The sequence below is a fragment of the Grammomys surdaster genome, unplaced genomic scaffold, assembly GCF_004785775.1.
Source record: "Grammomys surdaster isolate TR1022 unplaced genomic scaffold, NIH_TR_1.0 373, whole genome shotgun sequence".
In the NCBI taxonomy this organism is placed as follows: Eukaryota; Metazoa; Chordata; class Mammalia; order Rodentia; family Muridae; genus Grammomys; species Grammomys surdaster.
In genome coordinates, this window is record NW_021604792.1 from 6,870,639 (window position 1) to 6,892,714 (window position 22,076).

A 22,076-nucleotide genomic window follows, 5' to 3' on the forward strand; every position below is an offset into this window, starting at 1 on the left:
CCTACCATGTGGGTTCTGGGGCTAAAACTCAGGTTGTCACACTTGGTTTCAAGTGCCTTTCCTTGATGAGTCATCTTCCTTGCCTGAATGCCTCTTCATTTATAGGTCATAGTACCTCTGTTAGCTTTCAAAAGATGAGTTGTTAATTGATGTATAGCACAGTTTTCTTTTATATCAAGGAAATTTATTTTTTCTTCTATAGTGAGACTATTAGATCTCATTTAGTTATCATGCTTGGTGTCCTCTAGTTTAGATTGGTTCCTTAGCATTTTTGTGACTTTCATGACATCCCTATTGTTAAGAGGCCACTTTTGTAGAGTGTCTCTCAATCTGAGCTCTTTTATGTACGATTTTATTGAGGCTAGGCATTCTATGTGGGTGGGCAGGAATGGGGTGTAAAACCACATAAACGACGTCTTGTTTTCCAATACCCCACATGAGCGGTTGATCACGTCAGTTCTGTCTCTTATTGATGCTCCTGCCATAGACAGCTTGTTTTTAGTATTATAGTATTGTCCTCCAGACTTAACGGTCTTGATAGTTGCCATTTTCTCATTGTTAATAAGTAATCTGTGGGATATACAGTGGGACAATCCAAATGGTCTTTTTTCAGAAGAACTTTGGTCTCTGTATTGCATTCCTTGTGTTACTTGTCTGAATCATTTATTGATTTAAAGTAGATTGTTGAATTTTGGGAAAAATGTCTAGGGTTTTTTTTCAGTTTCTTGTTTCTGAGAGAGCTTTATCTAATAGCAATAATTAAAAAATATTTTGTGGTTATTTATGTCATGGCTTTAATTTTTCTTTTTAATGATTTTTAGGTTCATGTACTGGACAGACTGGGGAGAAGTGCCAAAGATAGAACGTGCTGGAATGGATGGTTCAAGTCGTTTTGTTATAATAAACACTGAAATCTACTGGCCAAATGGACTGACTCTGGATTATGAGGAGCGGAAGCTTTACTGGGCAGATGCAAAACTTAATTTCATCCATAAATCAAACCTGGATGGAACAAATCGGTAAGATTGCCTTGTTCTAAAATTTTATGTATTTGTTTGCATGAGTGTATGTGCACATGTGGATGAGCCTGTGGGTTTGGAGGGCAGAAGATGACCTGGGATCCCTCAGCACAAGAGTCACAGGCATCACAGGACACGTCTCTTATCATATGATTCTGAGATCTGAGCTCCATTTAATATGAATGCATGAATGCACAACGAGTGCTCTGCACGGGTGAGCGTCTCAGACCTGCCGTCGCGCTCGCGCTTCCTCCCTCCCTCCCTCCTTCCCTCCCTCCCCCCCCCCAAAAAAAGCATTATATCAACCAAAGCAAAAGGCTGATAATCATTTGTTTTAAAGAAATTAGTGTATATTTTTGTGTCAAAGGGAATTGGAATAGGCTTTTAATTTGGTTAATTTATATGTTTTCAAAGCTGGTAATGTGCTTGCTGTGTGAGCATGAGAACCAGTATTCACATCCTTACTGTCCCCCACAAAAAGGGATGTGGCAGTGCACTCCCATAACCCCTGTTCTGGGAAGCAGACACAGTGTGATCCTAGAGGCTTCCTGGCAAGCCAGTCCAGCCAGTCAGTGAGCTCTAGGTTCAATGAGAAACCCTGACTCCAAAAAAAAAAAAAAAAATCCCTACACACACACACACACACACACACACACACACACACACTGCATGCACCAGCATACATATGTACATAAATGTGCTCAGCCTCCTCGATTCTCTGCAGTTACGTTTCTCATGTGTTGTCACAGCATTTTGAACATGCAGATTTAGTGAGGCTCTGTTAAAAAAAGAGAGCTGAGCTGGCTGTCTGGATGCACACCTTTAATCCCAGCACTCAGGACACAGAGGCAGTTAGATCTCAGTTAGAGGCCAGCAGGGAGGTAGTAGCATGGCATCACTGTCTGTGCAGGGGTAAGCAGAGAGGTGACATGGTGTCTCATAGGACTTAAAAGTAGGGCTCCAGAACAGCCTTAGCTCTGAGGGACAGTGGGATGTGACATGAGCTCAAGTCCAGCCTATTCTACAGAGTAAGTTCCAGGACTGCCTGGACTACACAGAGAAAACCCTGTCTTGAGACCCCCAAAAAACTGACAGGAAATATGGAACATTAGTGGCTACTCACTGCTATATCTAGCAAGGGTCACATCCATAGGAAGGACAGGTGGAGTTAACAGTTTGACCCCAGTTTAGACAGCTTTGAAAATGATAATGTTAGACCTTTTACTCAAGCTGGGGTGCCATACTTAATAGAAATGAGTTGTACAGGAGAGCTGCATAGGAGGGGACAGTGGGACACGGAGAAATGAAGGAAGGGGAGGAAAGAAGAATTTCTTAGAAGTCTGGGAAGGGGGCAGCCAGTGATTTTTAGAAACTAAACTGTCACAGTTTTGAGCATCACTGTAACAAGAGGCATGTATTTTTGTGAAGTTAGAACTACCTTAAATACCTTAAGGACAAAGGAGAATCAGAAAAGTGTCAGATGAAATGCCGCTTAAAGTTACTGCAAAGGAACAAAATTCATACAAATAAAACATTCCAGAAAACTTCACCAGAGAAGAAGGCAAACCTCTTTTAAATATGTACAAAAATCAATGAGAAACCAATATAACTTATGAGGGAAAGTATAACATTAGAAAAGTTCTGAAATAAGATTATTTAAGAATTCAACTGAGTTTGAGGCGAGCCTGGTCTACTGTGTGAGTTCCAGGACAACAGCCAGGGCTACACAGAGAAACCCTGTCTCGAAAAACCAAAAAAAAAAAAAAAAAAAAAAAAAGAATTCAGAAAAATTTATAAATAAAAGAAAAATCACTTAAGTTAAAAAAAAAACCAAACAAGCCAAAAATGAAAACAAAACACCAACCAAACAATAACAAAATTTACCTTAAGTGATCAATGGCATAAAAGTGAATAACAGAAAGTTTGGTAGAAGTTAAGAGGAACAATGTAACTTTTCATTAGGAGATCTCTGAAACAGTCTCAGTGACACCCAGTGAGAGAACTACAGGGAGATGTTTCAAAAAAGGGAAATAAAAAAAAAGCAAAAAAATTCTGCGACTGAAATGAGCATTCCTAAGATGAAAAATTCACTAGGAAATTTAAAGGTAAATTTGCCAAAAAGAAAAACAAAACAGGAAACTTGAGACAGCAGAAGGGATATTATCAGATCTGAGGGTCAGAAGGAAGAAAACTGAAGAGTGAACAGCAATGCGGGACAGTGCTCACTGTCCAGATCCCAGACAGGAAAGAGGAGAAAGGGACAGAGAGAGTGTGGAGAAGCCCTGGCTGGGAGCCCTGCACTTTGAAGAAAGTCAGGAGTGAGTGCCGGTGCGTGAGCTGGCAGGGAGCTTGTGCAGGAGGAGCACACTGAGAGACAGATTATAATCAAAGTCAGAAAAGCCAAAGATACTTAATGTTAAACGGAGAAAGAGAGGTGACTTGATATATAGGAGGGAACTTCAGTTAGAGACTAGGCAGAATTCTTGAGCCATGTAGACCAAAAGGTAAAAAGTGCTGAAAGGAAAAAAAGAAGCAAACTTAGAATCCTGTGTCCATCAAAACTTCAGAAGTGAGTAAGAAAGCGAAACAGTCCCAGATAAACAAAAGCTGGACGGATCTTTCCAAATAGCAGTTTTTCTTTAGGCAAACAAACCATTAAGGTACAGTAGGCTGGGAGACCTACTGTAGCTATTCCCCTGAAGGCCTGGTGATTAGGATGCAGTCATGCTCTGTGCTCCTGGCGTTTGCATGGACACTCTAATGTCTGGTTTGCTGCTATCCTTGCTGCTTTGCTGTCAGAGAGAGCCTCACTGTCTGTGGCCTCGCAAACATTACATTCTTACTTCGTTCTTTCCTCTTTCCTGCTGCAGGCTCTGATTGAGCCGTACCCCGGTTACCAGTTATAATTTCAAATCTCATTGGTTTATACATTAATCTATTTTGTCTCATCTATTTTGAAAGCAAAAACCAGTTTTTCTACTTACTGATGATTGAGATTGCTTATATTGGAATATATATTTACAAATTACAGATGTATGTAATAAAAAGATTAGAAAAATAACCTTTATATTTTTATGTTTCTAAATTTTTCCATAGAGACAAATACTTATTCTTTTTATAGCCAGGAGGAAAATAATAACTTGGAGGAAAAAAGAACTCAAGTATCCGAGTTTGCTCCGGTTTTGGTTCTGTTGTGTATTTTTTCTCATATTCCTACAGACTTACTAACTTTCCTTGCTTCTGGCCAACCAATAATCATTTTGTACCCAATGGATAGCTTAGATTTTCCTCATGAGGCCCAATTAGATAATTATTTTGAAGTATTCTCTCAATCAATAAAATTTCTCATCCAGGGGAGACACATGCTGAGGTTGGCATCTGGAGGTCAGAGGATAACTTTTGATAGGCAGATCTCTCCTTGTACCATGTGGGCCCCAGTGATCGTCAGGATTTGGCAGCGAGAGCCCTCATCTGCTCAGCACCTTGATGGCCTTCATTCTGTCGATTTTAATAATGGTCTATTCATTGGTTTTGTTACTGATTTACAAGTGTTTTTTCTTTTTTGATGTAGGTAAGATTTCATCTTTGGGCATATGATTTAGGAATGTTTTCTGTCACTACAAGCTTATGTCTTCATTTTCCTGATGACATATTTTGAAACAAATACTAAAGTTTTCATTATGTGTAATTTGTGCAATGTATCAGTTTTTGCTCTTATTAAAATTGCTTTTAGTGCTACTAGGAGTCTTTGTCTGATGCAAAGTGATAAATATTTTTCCTCGATTAGAGAAACTTCTAAGAGTTTTATTTATTAGTTTAATTGCATTTAGATCAGAATGTATGATTAGTTTTGATTGTGTGTTTGTGTGTGTGTAGTAGGTTAGCTCTTAAACTCTTTAATAAAATGTATCCCTGATAGTATTTTGAATGTATACCATAAAGAATAATTTAATGTTATGTATTTGTGTATTATGATAGAATTACTTTACTTATCGTGCTGGGGATTGAGTCCAGGGCCTCTCTGTATACTAAGGGGCTGGAGACTGAATCCAAGACCTCATGCATGCCGTTTATGTTATTATTTATTTTTAAAGAATTTTAATATCTATTATTTATATGTGTGAGTTGATCAGAGGACAACTTTTTGGGAGTCAGTTCCGTCTTTTTACTTTTGTGTCAGTCATGGAGACCAAACTCAGGTTCCCAGGCTTTGCCTAGCAAGTACCTTTAGCTATCAAGTTATGTTGACAGCCCCTCTTATTTTATTTATTTTTATGGTGCTGGAGATTGAGCCAATGACCTTACACGTATGAGGCACATACTTTTATTCCTAGCCATTATTTTTAGTAACAAAATTAAAACATTTATTTTTCATCACTTATATGAAGAAATATAAATTACTTTTGTTTATGAATCATTTATCTTAGATCTTGTTGAATTTACTTGGTTTGGGAAGATTGAGAAAAAACCATTTCAGTATATTCTGTGTACAGAATCATGTCATCTGTGAATAATGCAGTGCTGTTTCCCTTTGGTGTCTGGGTGGTGTCTTCTGATTGACTTCATTGGCTATATCCTGTGATACAGTGCAGACTAGATGTCGTCTATCTTCTCTTGCTTTTCCTGGACTAGGGTTTATTGCCAGATTAGCATAGCAGAATGTTAGCTGTAGATTTTGTTGTAAAGTACTTTCATCACATTAAGGACATTTTCTTTTATTCCTGGTCTATCGACTTCATTTTAAGTCATGAATGATTATGGATCCTGTCTATTTATTTTACACCAATAGAAATAACTTTTCAAATAAACATTGTAAATTGCATTATTTTTTTTTTAATTGTTGAAGCGAGCTTGTATTTCTAGGATAAATTCTACTTAGTGATGGTTTATAATTCTTCTTAGATGTTGTTCTGTTGAGGATTTTTATGACCTTATTCATGAAGGATGTTATTATATAGGGTTTTTTTTTCTGATAGCTTTGTGATTTTGTTACTAATTTAGAACAGTCTCTAAGAATGAGTTGATAAATGTCTCCTTTCCTTTTATGTTCTCCCAGAGTGTGTTCTTTCGTTAGCTTGTTGTTTGTCGTAAATGTGTCTGGTAGGTTTAATCTGTGATGCTGTCTGAGCCTGTTTCTTCTTAGGGATACTTTAAATGACAGGTTTGTGTATGCAGCTCTGCTGTCATCCTCCATGAATCTAGTTTAGTAATTGGTTTCTTTCTAGGAAGGTTTCCATTTCCTATAAGTTGACTAATTTGTTGGCACAGAGTTGTTTATGGTTGCTCCTTGTAATTACATGTTTTGATTTCTATAAATGTGTGATAATGATGCTTCCCTTACGGTTATGGAGTGTTTCAGTTTCACAGTTTCTGTCTTTTTTTTTTTTTTTTTTTTTGCCTTTGTCAGTATAGCTAATAAGTTGCAGTTTTGTTAATCTTTTCAATGAATCAACTTTTTTGATTTATGATACTCACAAATTTTTATGCATTGTATTTATGTTTTGTTTTAGCTCAATATTTTACTTATCTTGTGAATTCTTCTTTGAATGGTGGTTTGTTTGTTTGTTTGTTGTATTTTGAGCTGGTTCTCACTATGCAGGCCTCAGATTTGGAGTAATGTTTCTGCCTTAGTCCCTAGAGTGCTCTGATTATAGATATGAGACATTGTGTATTATGACACATTGCTTATTTAGAAGAATATGAGGAAGAAGTTAGAAAATGAAAAATTGTAAAAAATTCAATTTCTTGGCTCTTTATCCGTTTTGATTTCTTTTGTAAAAGATTTATTTATTTCACGATTGACGGTTTTGTGTTTGTGTGTACCTTGTGTGTTCTTGTTTCCTATGGAAGTCAGAAAAGGGCATCTGATCCCCTGGACCTGGGTTGTTGTGAGACAGTGTGGGGTTCTAGAAAGTGAACCAGGTCCTTTGTAAGAGCAGTAAGTCCTCCTAACTGGTGAGCCATCTCTCCAGTCCTGGTTTTTAGTGTCTACAGTATAACTTTGTGTAACACTTTGTATAACTTTAGTATTTATTGACTGGTAAGGCAGGTCTCACTACGTAGTTCCCGCTGGCTCACAGTCCTCTTTCCCTGGAGTACTGGTGGTATACACTTGTCACTGGGCAGAACATGCATTAGTATGTATGCATGTATTTTAGTGCTGGAGATTGAATACAGCCCCTTAAGAGTGTTAGCAAGCATTGTGTTTTTGAGCCAACCTCCTGAGATTTCAGCCAGCATGTGGAGTTGGAATATAATGCTTGTTTCACATATGCAAGGCCAAGAATTCAGTTCCCAGGGCTTCAAGAAAACAAAAGGCAGACATGCACATGGCCTAGCCTTCCAAATATGCCCATGTACTCGAGAATAGTGTGTCTCTTTGGAGTGTTCTATGGATAATAAGTTAGTACAGCAAATTCTCAGGTTTTGTAGAGAATGGAGTGCCAGGCACTCTCTCACTATTTTCCTTTTCATAGTGTCAGCACTCAGGTTGTTTCTGTGCATACGATTGTGTTCTTGTAATGTGATCTTTTCCCACAAAATGTGTATCTCTGGTTGCTTTATCTTTCCTGTTTAGTGTATTCTGTTTACACTGCTCCATTCTGGTACAGTCAGTGTTTGCTGTAACTTTTACTTTTAACTTTCTGGTGTCTTTGTGTCTAAAGTACGTATGGACAGCCTGTATGTAACTCTGTTAGTAGCTTTATAATATGTGTGTTACAGTTTTCCTCCTATCCAGCTAGCTCCCAAATAATTGAGACTGGACTTCTTATTTACTTAACATGCTTTAAAGGCATGACACCTGAGCAGATTCTAACCGTCTAAACAAATCTGCCTTCTCCCCCACCCCCAAGCCAAAGTCCACTAAGGCTTTCCCCGCTCTAGGTGTTTTCTTGAGTGTCTCCTAGACTCTGTCTCTATGGTTAATCCTCTGTGGTTAATCCTCTATGTCCTTTTTCTCCACCCCCTCCCCTGGCTGGCAGGAAGTCCAGCCCTATTCTATTCCCTGGTCAGTCATTGGCTGTTAAGCTCTCTTTATTGAACATTTGGGAGCTGATGTTTACAAAAATTGAGAGGGGAGATTCTCTGAATAAAGATTGCAACCAGATACAGGGGAGACAGAAATCAGCATTTGAATCTTCTCGTAGTGCACAATAACATTCTGCCTACATAACTCTGGATTTGTTTAGTCTAATGACCCTTGTTTTTAAGAGGTTAAAAGAAAAGGAAACCATAGAGGTCTTGTATTAACCTGTTTATTGTTTTGTTGCTCTTAATTTCTTTCAGAGGTTTTGAGTTTTAAAAAGGTTAATACTTTAATTTGTTATATTTCTTATCTTTTATTTAAAATTTTATTAGATTTATTTATTTTATTTTATATGTAAGTGTTTTCCTTGCATATGTCTCTTCACCATGTGCATACCTGGCACCCCCAGAAGTCAGAAGACAGCATTGGCTCTCTGGACCAGGAGTTACAGAGGTTGTAAACCACCTGTGGGCTCTGGAAACCTAACTCCTGTCATCTGCAAGAGCAAAACTACTCTAACCACTGAGCCACTTCTCTCGTCTCATTTGTTCAGTTTTGTAGGTTTTGATGTGCTTTTTACTTATTGCTTTTACACAGAGTTTGTTTTCTTATTTGTTTATTTTCTTGTGTTCAGTTCATTAGACTGAATCTTAACTTTGTATTTAGAAAAGTACAAAGGAATTTAAAAGGCATTTTATTCTCATTTTTAAAAAAAGTTTTTGTTATGGAATGTGCAAGTTTTTAGGATGTTGGTGAAGTTCCTGTTTACCATGATGAGTCACTTGGTTTTTACTATTATTTATTTTTCATTTATATTTCTGCTTTGTACAGGTGTCACCTCAGAGTTGTTTGTGTCTCACCATAATCAATTTTGGGAAGACTGATGTAAAATATACTGACCTATTTAAAATGGGATCTAAACTAAGATACTACTCCTATAAATACGATAGTTTAATTTAATTTTTAAAAAGGGAAAGAGAATACCTTAGGAACAGTGATTGGAAACATTTTTGGGAAAGGAGAAGGAAAATGAAACTTCTAAGGAAGAAAAATTAAGGAAAATGAAAGGAGAAAATTGATGTAGGTCAGCTAGTCGGCATGACGCTCTAAAATATAAATTAGTCATCTTCCTCCTGTACTCAAGTTTTAAAATGAAATGTCTTGAATTTATGACTCTTTAGGTCAGTACTAGTTCATGTGTTAGAGACACTGATTTCACTTAGCCGTTGTCCTTGACCTTGGCTTTCAAATAGATGCTAGAGATCTTGAAGTCACCCTGTGAACCTAAAGTTAAGTCTCTACCTAACATTTGATACTTGGTTCTTTTCAGTAGTTTCTGTGTTGGTGTTTGGTCTCCTCTTCCTCCCCTAGGCTGGCTACTTGAAAATACGGGTTTATGAAAATATCAAAGCATTTATTGTTGTATATGTTTGTTTGACTAAATCCATGATTTATTCATTGTGTCTAGAACATTTATTAATTGTACAACTCTGACACTCTACAAAGTGCTTGTGGTGTGGTGTGAGGACTAAGTCTCTGGATTTTTTTTTTTTAACAGTTTGTTTGTTTTGTGAAATTCTAGGTCTGTATTACGAACATACTGTACCAACTGAGGACTTTGTTTAGTTGCCTGAACTGAGAGGTTTAATAGTAATACAATAAAAATAAACTAACAGATTTTGTGCATCATTTCTGTAATCATTTTCTGGAGCTAGACTGAGGTCTGTCTTTTTTTGCATCATGTGTATGTTTTCAGTTGCAATTATTAAAATCATAAGATTGAAAACCAAGTTCAGGCTCTGTCCTTGAGCATCAAGGAGGGACAGACCTTGTTGCCTTAAGTCTTCTTAGTGCCAGCTGTCATTCCTGGGACTTCTTCATTGCTCATTTTCCCCTGATCATATTAATTACATGGAAGAATAGAAAACATGAGTTTGAAGGTAGTTGTTGAGAAGAGAGGGTGAATGTAAACGATTCCTGTGTCTTGTGACTTAGCCTGCTTGCCTCCAAGGCAGAGACCATTCTGAATGTTCGGTATGGTTCTTCGACAACTTGAAAGTATATTTGAATTTGCCATTCGAATTGTTTTTCACAGATGAATTTAACCTACATGTATTTTCCTTAGTATGTTTATGTATTGGTGTGAACTTTCTTTAGTGTTGAAGTCATAAAAGAAAAAATTTGCAGTGTGAGTTTTTCTTTCTGTATTAACAGGCAGGCAGTGGTTAAAGGTTCCCTTCCACATCCTTTTGCTTTGACGTTATTTGAGGACACATTGTACTGGACTGACTGGAATACACACTCTATTTTGGCTTGCAACAAGTATACTGGCGAGGGTCTGCGTGAAATTCATTCTAACATCTTCTCTCCCATGGATATACATGCTTTCAGCCAGCACAGGCAGCCAAATGGTAAGTGATCTGGATTTTTAAATTCCAGGTTGGAACAGCTCTGTAAGCACTCTGATGTCTGGCTTTAGTGAGGCACGGGAGGAGGAGGGCATATGCAAAGGCAGTGGGAGGAATAACAAGAAAAGCATGCACATAGAGTTCAGGTTAGACACCTGTCTAAACCTTGTGGCCTGATACCCTTCCCCATGTAATGTCTTGTCTTTTATTTGGGGCTGGGGTAATGGAAGTGGAGAACAGAAATGAATTAAAATTGAGACAACTCATCTGCTAAGTTTAAACATAAATGCATTTCTTGTTCATACTATTTTCTTATTATGCTTGAATGTGTTCATGTGAATGTGCTCACAAAAAAAATACCGACTTACTAAGGAACCTCTGTTAACTGGCTCATGAATTCCAGTGCCTATGTGTACAGAGTAGACTACTGCTTAGACATTGGCCTGTGTTCCTCTTCTTGCTTTCATGCAGTTTTCTTTTCAGCTTGCTTCTGGTTTTAGTTACCCTTTTTAAAGACTTGGGCCTGTGTCTGTTGACAATGACTCCTTGTAGGAGGGGAGTGGATTTGGGGTTTAAAAGGAATATGAGAATGGGAAATGTTTGGCACTGGCATGTAAATAAGTGTCTGGCATGTGTCTGAGTATATTTCAAATCGTTTTTATAGCCAAAAAGGAAAAGTGCTTGGATTCTGAGTTGTTTGGTATTAGCTCTTTCCATTTAGAGGGGGAGATAATCAAATATTGAGTGTTACATTCAGTGACCGTGATCCCATAAAACCATCTTAAAATAGATGTGTTAATCTACATAAAAACAAATATTTATTTAGTCCATTGTGAACTTTGTATTCACATGGTTAGTCATCAGAAAGTCTCTGAACCCTATTTTAAACATCACAGTTGATCCTTTGTTTTACTAGTTTGAGAATTTTAGTTATTTTTGGTGTTCTGTTTTATGTTCTTGTCTTATGTTGCTCTCCATATTATATTGTATTTCCCATGAATATTATGTGAATATGTCTGTTTCTGCAGTGTTAACAAACTCTGCTGTTTCTTTCTGTCTCTTGTTCTTTCTTGCTTTATTTCTCATTTTATTTTGTAGTACTAGAGGCTGACCCTAGGCTTTGCACATTCTAGACAACTACTCAAACCACTAAGCTACAACTCAGCCTTTAAAAAAATTAAAAATAAAAACAGAATCCTATGTAGCTCCTACTGGCCCCCATCTTACCGTACTTGAGCTCTGGTCCCCAGTGTGGGGATTGTGGGTGTGAGCCATCATGCCTGCCTTCCTGTGTTTCCCTTCCCTCCTAGTGCACTGAACTTATCTTTTTCATCTTATTCATTCCAAGGAATGGCTTTCCAACATTCTGATTGCATTTCCTGGCTTTCATATTCTCTGCTACGGCCTGTTCCTACCAGTCTACCAGAGCCTTAGCCTCTGGTTAATAGTGTTCTCCTTACTGCCCCCCAGTGCCTGGTCTCTAAGCTTTTATTTTGAAGGCTTTTTACCACACCCAAAATGTTCAGAATGTCCCCTCCTGTCTTCAAGATGCCTGCTAGGCCCCATGCATTTTTAAACGCCAAGATTAATTTCCTCCTTGATTGTAGTAGATAATGTGCAATATAATATTTAGCTTTCTTGTTTTCTTCCCATTTTCATAGTTCATTATTTTGGCTTACTGATAAGCTTATAAACTCCACTAGGGCAAGGACTTTCTGTTTTTCTTCTTAGTTACTCTTTGGATAGAAAAATGCTAAGTAAGTTCACTAATTAATTCCTTTCCTTACAGATGGTTGGTAGTCAAGCACCTGGATGAAATTTGGTAGTAATTTTGGTTTAGCACAGTTGCTCATGTTATGGTTGTTAACCTTTATGTATCTTGAGTGAGTGAGGTCATTCCTAATCATTGGTATTAATCAGTGTGATTTATATTTGACAGCTACAAATCCATGTGGAATTGATAATGGTGGTTGTTCCCATTTGTGTTTGATGTCTCCAGTCAAGCCTTTTTATCAGTGTGCTTGTCCAACTGGGGTCAAGCTTCTGGAGAATGGAAAAACCTGCAAAGATGGTAAGATGGTTATTACCCATTGGGGGTAGAATTCTGAGAGCAGCTGGGTTCTCTCTGACCAATTCTGTATTTCTTTTGTAAGCTCTAGCGTTGGCAGTGTTCTGGGAGGCTAGTCACTCAGATAGCAAGGATGGCTTATGTTTTGTGACATCTTTTATTTTATGTTATCTCATTTATTTAGTATTTAAGAAACATGCAATTTCTTAAATATTATTTAAATAATTATTAAATACTAATTCATATTAAATACTAATTCAGTCCTAACTAAATATTTAAATCCTTTTTCTCTTCTTTGTCAAATTTCACAGCCACTGAAATCTCAGTTAAGTCTTGTGAGAAGAGAGTACTATGTCTCTTCATACAGGCATGTACCATCTGTAGAGAAGAAGCTGGAGGACAGTCAGTCCTTAAACTGTAGTTCATGAAGAATAAGATGAGATACATGAGCTTTCTCTTAAGTGATTAAAAGATATTTTTGACTGTTCTTTAATGATGAGTACATTAAGAAAAAAATTCCTCACTGTACTATTAAAGTAACTTTGATGTTTTTAGCTTAATCAGTCCACTTCGCTCTTGTCTCCATTCTTAATTCCCGATAGTTGGAGGCATGTTGGAGAAGGCACTGACCTGGGACAGTGCAAGGCTTGTAATTTGGGAGAACACCAGCTCTTTTTTCTCTTAATGAGGGTGTTATTCATTCTTCCCACTATGGGTCACCATTCTCTGGCAAGTAGCAAAACCTGGTAGGAAAGTTGTTACACGGGCAGTGGCTTCTTTATCTACCTCTGAAAAGAGAAGCCTTCATTCCAGAGCTTGTGTGTGTGAGAGAGAGTGAGTTCCTGGCAAAGAGGCCAGCGAGTCAGTGAGATGGAATTGAGACAACTTAGTGGATGTTTATTAGGAGTTAGGGTTGATAAATTATCCTCATAGTCAAAGGTGAAGCTGGCTGACTCTGGTCAGATGGTTTCCATGGTAAACAGTGATTTGGTTTCAATTTAAACAGAAGGGTTTTTGTAACATTGCTTTTCTGTTTAGAATTGTACCTTGACTTCAAAAACAAGGCTTTATTTCAGCAGTGGAGGTTTGTCTTCTCCTGCACAGTGGTACAGATGTGTACGGTTAGCTAGCTTTGAGTTTCAGATGGATATTTGACACCTAATAGCCTTAAGTTACCTATATTGTTTTGACCACGTTGCTCAAATTAGTAGTTCTGTGAATTGTTTGCAAAGTTGAACTGACTCCTTTTGGCAGTCAGCTGGGGCAGTGAGCTGGGCAGAATTATTCCTGCTCGGCCTGTGGTTACAGTTGCTTGTGTTTCCTCCAGTTAGAAATCCTGTATAATCAGCACTCAGGTCAACAGCTCATACTGAAACTCAGCACTCCTCTTCCTGTGTTTGCAGTTCCAAATTTATATTTAAGTTTATATGCCAGCACTTTATAGACACATGTTTTAGCTGGAATTTTTTTTTTACCTTGATCATTCTGTTGACAGTTTACATATTGTTTTTTTTATTAGCCTCTTAGATGATTATTTTGCTGGTGGTTTACTTGAACATTACAAATAACAAAAAGATTGAGCTTAATATCCTAATTTTAAGTTGTTTTCATTGGCTCCTAATTCATGTTAAAATATTTCAGAAATATGATTTGTAACTCAGTCTTTATTTTTAGTGATAGATTAGTTGATGCTTATGGAATACTTTCACACTTAGTACCTTCCTGAATGTGTTTATCTGTTTGTCTTTAATTTTTGCAGCAACCTTTACACATTTAGCAGAGTCTAGGCTTAGAAAGGCTCTGTTTGTCTCAGTTTGTATGTCTACTTGAACCAGATTTTATTGGCTCAAATTCATTCTCATTCTCTCTCTCTCTCTCTCTCTCTCTCTCTCTCTCTCTCTCTCTCTCTCTCTCAAATCATATTTTATATGAGTACAGTATCACTGTCCTCAGACACACCAGAATAGGGCATCATCGGGTTCCATTACAGATGGTTGTGAGCCACCATGTGGTTGCTGGGAATTGAACTCAGGACCTCTGGAAGAGCAGTCAGTGCTCTTAACTGCTGAGCCATCTCTCCAGCACTGCCTCAAGTACTCTTAACTACTGATGTGTTTCTTAGACTCCTTCTCTCCAGTGCTGCTGTTCCCATCTTCACAGCCTCCCTTGTTCTTGGGTCTGGAGGTGTAGCTCTATATTCCTTTAAGACAGTGCCACGGAGAGAGAATGTATATACTATAACATTCTTTTATTTCGAAATTCAGTTTTAAACAGTTCTTGTTTTAGTTTTTTTTTAATTCTACATGTGTGCATGTGTGTGTGTACATGTACAAACATGTTTTTGCATATACATGTTCATGTGTATGGGTGTACGGAGAACCTCTATGTGTTGCTTCCCAGGTGCCATTCACCTCCTTGATTTTTTTTTTTTTTTTTTTTTTTTGAGGCATGGGATTTGCCAACTAGGCTAGGCTGGGCAGCCATGATACCAGGTATCTGCCTGTCTCTACCTCTCTGCCAGGATAGCCAGTACATTGCCATGACTGGCCTTTTGTATGGGGTTCAGGGGTCAGACTTGAGTCTTCATGTTTATAAGACAAGCACTCTACTGGTTTCCCAGCTTTTCTTTTGCACCCTTTAAAGTTTGCATCTTGAATAAAGGATCTGTATTTTGCAGATTTTTCTCCATCAATATTTAGTTACTAGGTATAAAATGACTAGTGATTACCTCTACATACCCTTATTATCCAGAGGCTGTTAGTAAATGCCAAGTGTGGGTCACACTTGATTTGGAGAGGTTAACTATTATGGCACTTGCCCTGATTCTTCTCCTTCATGGGTTCACTTTTTAGTTCTACTCTAATGAGAGTTGGTGTTCTTAAACTTGGTTAATTTTTATTCCTTGAAGACATCTGCAGTCTTTGTATAGACTGGCTAAATTTTGTCTGTGGCTTTCGACTGATTGGTTGATTTTTCTTTGTTGTCCTAGGTGCCACTGAACTATTGCTGTTGGCCCGGCGGACAGACTTGAGGCGCATTTCTTTGGATACACCAGATTTTACTGACATTGTCCTGCAGTTAGAAGATATCCGGCATGCCATTGCCATCGACTACGATCCTGTAGACGGCTACGTCTACTGGACTGATGATGAAGTGCGGGCCATCCGTCGTTCCTTCATAGATGGGTCTGGCAGTCAGTTTGTGGTCACGGCCCAGATTGCCCATCCTGATGGTATTGCTGTTGACTGGGTTGCAAGAAACTTGTACTGGACAGACACTGGCACTGACCGGATAGAAGTGACAAGGCTCAATGGGACCATGAGGAAGATCCTGATTTCAGAGGATTTAGAGGAGCCCCGGGCTATTGTGTTAGATCCCATGGCTGGGTAAGAAATGCTGACATTAGTGGTCTGTTTTTTGCAGGTACCTACAGGCAGTTCAGGTGACAAGAACTATTGGAGTTTATTGTTTTCCAGGAAACAATTTGCATCAGCTTTAGAGTGTAGGAATTAGAATATGGTCTCAAAGAATTGCCACTTTTAAAAAAGCTTCTTGACTTTCTTGAGTAATTTATTTCTGAGTTAAATTAGACTTGCTGATCTGGGTGTGGTTTGTAGGTTTTGCTCAGATTGTATCTTGGTCATGAAAAATATGGAAAGAAATTATTCTCAAAACTCTACCCTTTTCCCCAGCAGATCTAATTTTATCTTATTCAGTTGTTATTGTGAGAATTATCTTAGGTTTTAGTTCTTGTGAATGACTGACTTTGCAAAACTTTGGGAATAGCCTTATTTTACTTTTCTGTGAGGTTTATTTGAGGGCTGATACAGTGACAGATGTTATGCCTCAGTATACACCAGTGCCTTAGAGCCACTTAAACATCCAGGAGCCACAGGTATTACTTAGCACCACAGGGAGTATTAGTTATTTGGAGAATTCAGTTTGTTACCTGACTATTTATACTAGGTAACTTTCTGTACCAGAGATGACAAACCAGCAAGCAAGAGTGGGAAGAAACATATGTATTAGAAAAAAATATGTGCAGTAATGGAGTCTAATAAGACTCCAGTGGGAGACATTTTTCATCAACTCCAGAGAGCAATTTTGATCTGAGAGTGTGTTCATACACTGCTGTGATAAACGCTAGAAACGTTCTCTACCAAAGCTTAAGTCCTGTTGCTTTTCTCCCTTCTTCCCGTCACATGACTGATGATAATGGAATGTGTGGAGTGGGCTTCACTTCTGTTATTTGTGTCTTTATAGGTATATGTATTGGACGGACTGGGGAGAAATCCCCAAAATCGAGCGAGCTGCTTTGGATGGATCTGACCGAGTAGTTCTTGTGAACACTTCCCTTGGCTGGCCAAATGGCTTAGCCCTGGATTATGATGAAGGCACAATATACTGGGGAGATGCCAAAACAGACAAAATTGAGGTTTGTTTGTTTCTTTTTAAAAATATTTAAAACCAAGTTTATAATGGTTTCTGGGTCAGTAGTAGTAGTTTGGTTCACATAGCCTCTGAACAATTATCTGGGATTCCAGGGTATCATTTCCAGAAGTCTTCCCCAGTGTTCACAGGTCTCAGGACAGGTGTCGTCTTCTACCTAACCCTAGAGTTTCTGAGCTGTGTTGGTGCTGGAAGTGTGGATTCTGTTGTTTCTGCTCTTACCAGCTTTTGTAAATGGCTTCGTTTTGCGTGAAACTCCTGTCTGAATTTTCTACAGCCAGTGTTCTGCAAACCAAAATTATATAAGATCCATACAAGAAAACCTGGCAGTTCTAAGTCAGGAAAACAAAGTGCACGTGTGTGCATGCATGCATGTGTGCGTGTGTGCAAGTTTTTGTTGTTTTTGGTGTTGGATTTGATAGCGGAATATATTAAGTATTCAATTGGTTCCATGAAAACAAACATTCTGTTTATGTAGACATGGTTTTACTGCATAGACCAAGCTAGTTCAGACCCATGATTCTTCTGTGTTAGTTTCCCAAGTGCTAGGATTATAGGCACGTGGCACCATACCACCTGAGAAACAAGCTTTACATTGATGTGTGGGCTATATGGGAGAAATAGCTAAATCCTTGGAAAAGATTTTTACCAACTGATAGAATTAAGTTTGTAGGAAATAGAATTATAACGAAAATAACCAGTGGTAAATATTTTATCATAATGTTTTGTAAATAACACATGCTTGATGCTGAACGTAGATTAGGCTATCTTTTTGGGGATGCAGGGCTTTTCATGTAAGGAATGACTTGGAAGAAAAGAACTCTGTAGCCAGCCCCTGCACCTACCTTATGGATACACAGTGTGGGCTGTGGAGCAGCTACTTTAGAAAGGTAACTCTGAGGCGTGCTGGGGACACTCAGGGAAGAATGAATTAAAGGGCCTTACTTCCAGAGTGGAAACTTGGAATTGAAGGAACCCATTAATACTCCACCAGTTCCAAATATTGGAAATTGCATTCCCTCAACAGCTGGTTTCTATTAGCAAAGCTCTATGGCCTAGCTGTGTAACATTCCTCCATGTTCTTAGAGCTTCAGTGCACCACTCCCCATCCCAACCCACGTTAGGATTTGGATCTTAGGCAGCTGGGGGTGGGGTGGGGGGAGTGCTAACGTGGCAGAGGTGATAGATGGATGTTTCAGAGAGGCTGCTGGCTTTGTTTGCTGAAGTACACATCACTTGTCAAGCCCCAGCCCGTCAGTGTGCCGTGGATCAGGTGCCGACCCAACGTGAGCACACAGGAAACAGCTCGGAGCTTGTGCGTCCTCCAAGTGTCTACTCTTGAAACTTTTTTCCTTTTTGTTTTTTTAAAGATTCGTAAATTTTATGTATATGAGTGCTCTATCTGCATGTACAACTACATGCCAGAATAGGGCATCAGAACTTATTATAGATTGATGTAAGCCGTCATGTGGTAGCTGGGAATTGAACTCAGAACCTCTAGGAGAGAAGCTGGTACTCTTAACCACTGAGCCATCTCTCCAACACCCTTGAAGTTTTACACTAGAGGGAAAATGATTAATTTATTATCATCTAGAGATGTTTAAAAAATTCAGTATTTGGTTTTGTTGTTGGTTTATTGTGAGCCATTAATTGGCTTGAAAAGAAAGGTGTTGCTTCTTCCTCCTTACAGAGAATGCATTCTCTTCCCCATTTCCAGGTATTTTATTTTAGACACATAACTTTTGTCAAAGTCATAAGTAGTTGAGGGGGATTCAGATAGAGAAATGAGAATTTATTCATAAAATGAATACATAATAATTGGTTAAATAAAACACTGTGTATACAATGGTACTGTTTGTCCCCTCTCTCCTTCTCTACTTCTTCCCTGTGCTAATATCTGCCCCTTGCTTAACGTGTTCAAGGCTTTGGGTTCTAGCTCACAGCTGTTAGTTGTGTAACCCCTCAGAAATATCTAGAACATGATCGTTACTCCTATTTTTTTTCCAATAATTTTTTTTTACTCACTTTACATCTTGATCATAGTCCTCCTCCTTCCTTCTCAGTGCCACCCTCACAAATCCCTCTCCCCATTGTCCTTGGGTACTCCCCTTGGGTACCACCCCACCTTCGGACATCTCATCCCAGCAGGATTAGGCAGATCCTCTCCTCCTGAGGCCCAGCCAAGCAGTCCAGACAGGGGGAATGGGAAAGGGCAGGGAACAGAGACTGAGATAGCCCCAAGCTCCAATGTGTTGGGGTTCTAGGTCCAGCTCCTGCGTGCTCCCTGGTGGCCCAGGCTCTGTGAGTCCACATGAGCCCAGGTTAGTTGATTCTGTATGTCTTCTTGTGGTGTCCTTGACTCCCCTGACTTTTTTTTCACTTTTGTCCTCCAGTCTTCCACAAGACTCTCTGACCTCTGCCTTGATGCCTAAAATTATCTTCTACAAATGGAGGCAGAGCACAGAATGATGTTAATGTCACGTTCCTAGCAATGGCACCGTGCTTCTCCCATGTACTCTGCATCTGCCTCCATCCCCTCCAACCATCCTGAGAAGCTGGATGAAGCCTCTCAGGAGACAGTTATGCTAGATTCCTGAATGCAAGCATAGTGGAGTATCATTAATAGTGCTGGATTGTTTCTCTCACATGGGATGGGTCTTGCATTGGGGCACAGTTACTCCTATTTATCTCCACCGCCTTCTTCCCAGTTGTTAGGAGCACAATACTTCGTCTAGATTCATCTTCTGTAGCCTGAGGAGGAAAGCCTTCATCTCCCTCCGGAGACTAGAAGCGGTTATGAGAACACATGCCCCCTATGTCTCCATCTCTGTGTACTTGAGAGTGAGTAGGCAGATAGTATCAAGGTTTATAATTTTGTGAAAGGTGTGTAATTTTAAAATTTAGTTTTTAGACTCTCAGTTTTTACACTCAACAGTTCGATTCTCCTGACCTAGTGTGGATGATAAGATGCCTTCCAAACCTGCCTTCTAGGAAAGCTTCCCAGCTGTGTCGCCTTTAGGAGTAGCAGCTGCCTGCTCCTGGGACTGTAAGGGAATACCAGGCTATGGGAGCCCTGTTTGCTTCAAAGACTTAGAGTTTATTTTGGATAAAATATTTATAGCACACTTGAGAAGAGAAAGATGGTTTTCTGTGAAGTTATTCTGTGGTACAACAATTTTTTTGTGTTTAGAGTGGAGGACAGAGAGGAGCTCAGAACACTTGTCCACACTGGCTTCTGCTCCTCAGTGGGTGGGTGCCTTGGATCTGTTTGTCCCTCTTTTTGTTGAAGTGACAGATGCAGATAGTGTTGAGTTCAGTAAGGATTCAGAAAAACAAGGGAGAAGAAAGGGGAGCCCTAGCTTTCAGACCAGATTTTTCTTACAGAGTTGTGGAACGATAGATTTTCTTGACACTTAGAAATGTCTTCTACAACTACAGGCAGGGCACTGGATGGTATTAATGATGTCACTTAAAAACAGTGGCGCCATGCTCCTTCCACATAACGACGTGTAGGTGCGGATAGTCTGCTTCCTCAGCTTGGCAGCTGTGGGTGGTGTTTAAAGGAGCAAGCTCCTGCTTGTCCTGCTGCTTCTGCAGAGTATGGGAATGCTCCCGCTGTGCGGGCAGACCGTCCAGAGCGTCTACACTTTGTTCCCGAGCCTCCCAGTCATAACTGTAGTGTTCACAGCTTCTTGGAGTAGCACAAAAAAGTTTCAATTTTTCTGGAAAGGGAGATGTAAAAAAACTTTATTTCTCTTTCATATGACCATATAGTTCCTGGAAAACCATTGTTATTCTGACAACATTCACATCTTCTTAGTCGGCCTCAAACATGGTTTGCATCTCGTACCTGTAATACTGCTTACTGAAAGCAAAGGCATGCCATTGATACTGTAAAGCAGTCCTTGCTGTGACATAAAATTAAGAAAGTACTGTTAGCTTGGTTTTATTTTGTTTTTGGTCTTTGAGAATGGGCTCTACATTGCCCAGACTGGCCTCAGTGTCAACTTCCTGCCTTGGTTTCCCAAGTGTGAATAGATTACAAGAGTGCATCACCCTCTTTAGTAAGATTGTTTTTTTTGATGATGCCTTCTCATTATATATTCATTTAACTAATTGGGAAACATTAAGTTTTGATTATTCGTTATCAAAATAATATAACTAAAATTTCTGCAGTTTGTTTTTATAGTGCTTTTTGTTTGTCCTCCTCGCCTGTTTTTGAGCTTTTTCTGATAGTGTAATGACACTTGGTAGTTACTGCTAAAAAGATTTTCTTGTCTTGAACATGTGTAAATTTGTTTGAAATCTCTTATTGTAGGTTCCTTTACTTTGATAGTACAGTATCTGTAGGTGATGGGGTCCATATCTGATTCTATCTGGCACTGGTTTGTTCTCCTGAGGAAGAGAGACAGATCATTAGAACCTTTCAGTACCAAGCATTTTTGAATAAAGAAGTATTATTGTCTGTGTTGTGTTGAAAACTTGGCAGTTGGTGAATGTTCTGTTTCATATTCTGAACTTGCAATTGCTGGGCTGCATTTTCCTCTGATGACAGCTTCCTTTGCTTTATCAATACCCTAATAAGGAGATTTCTTTTCCAAGTATTCAGATTTCTTTTTAAAGGAATTTCTTTGTCTCACATTTTTAGCCTATATAATGTGCAAGTCTGTCAGAAACCCATAGACCAATCTATGCTGCTTTTCCTTGGTGCTGGTTTCTAAGATTAAAAAGTTACAACAGTGTAGTTATCTTTTGTTAAGATAAAGCACAGTCCCTGAGCAATTGATTTTATATGTCAAATATCAATGAGAACTTTCTTTTGAATCTCTCCAGTTTATAACATTGTCTAATGTTCCTTAAAATTGATTATGCTTTCAGTTTGAGAAATCTTCAAGAAGGTGTATTTAAATTTTGGAACCTTCACCCATTTGTACTTCTTTACCACACTGTGTCCATGTTTCTGAATTTATATTTTTCTCCATATCTTCCTGACATCTCATCACAGAGGAAAGATTGATAAAACTCTGTCATTGAATTCTTAAGCATGGTTTTGCGTTATTCTATTACTTTATGTCTTTCAGGGGAACATAGGGGTTCATAGTAAG

The 22,076-nt window shown here is 38.8% G+C and overlaps 1 protein-coding gene across 1 annotated transcript in view; it reads left to right on the forward strand.

Annotated features, from left to right (window-relative positions):
* Nucleotides 1-22,076, forward strand: part of Lrp6 (LDL receptor related protein 6) — a 122,353-nt gene that overhangs the window by 45,737 nt on the left and 54,540 nt on the right. The window contains exons 3-7 of the mRNA XM_028780901.1: nucleotides 822-1,019; nucleotides 10,261-10,457; nucleotides 12,394-12,525; nucleotides 15,512-15,908; nucleotides 16,786-16,957. Of these exons, the coding sequence (XP_028636734.1) occupies nucleotides 822-1,019; nucleotides 10,261-10,457; nucleotides 12,394-12,525; nucleotides 15,512-15,908; nucleotides 16,786-16,957 (1,096 nt within the window). The remainder of the gene's footprint in view (nucleotides 1-821; nucleotides 1,020-10,260; nucleotides 10,458-12,393; nucleotides 12,526-15,511; nucleotides 15,909-16,785; nucleotides 16,958-22,076) is intronic.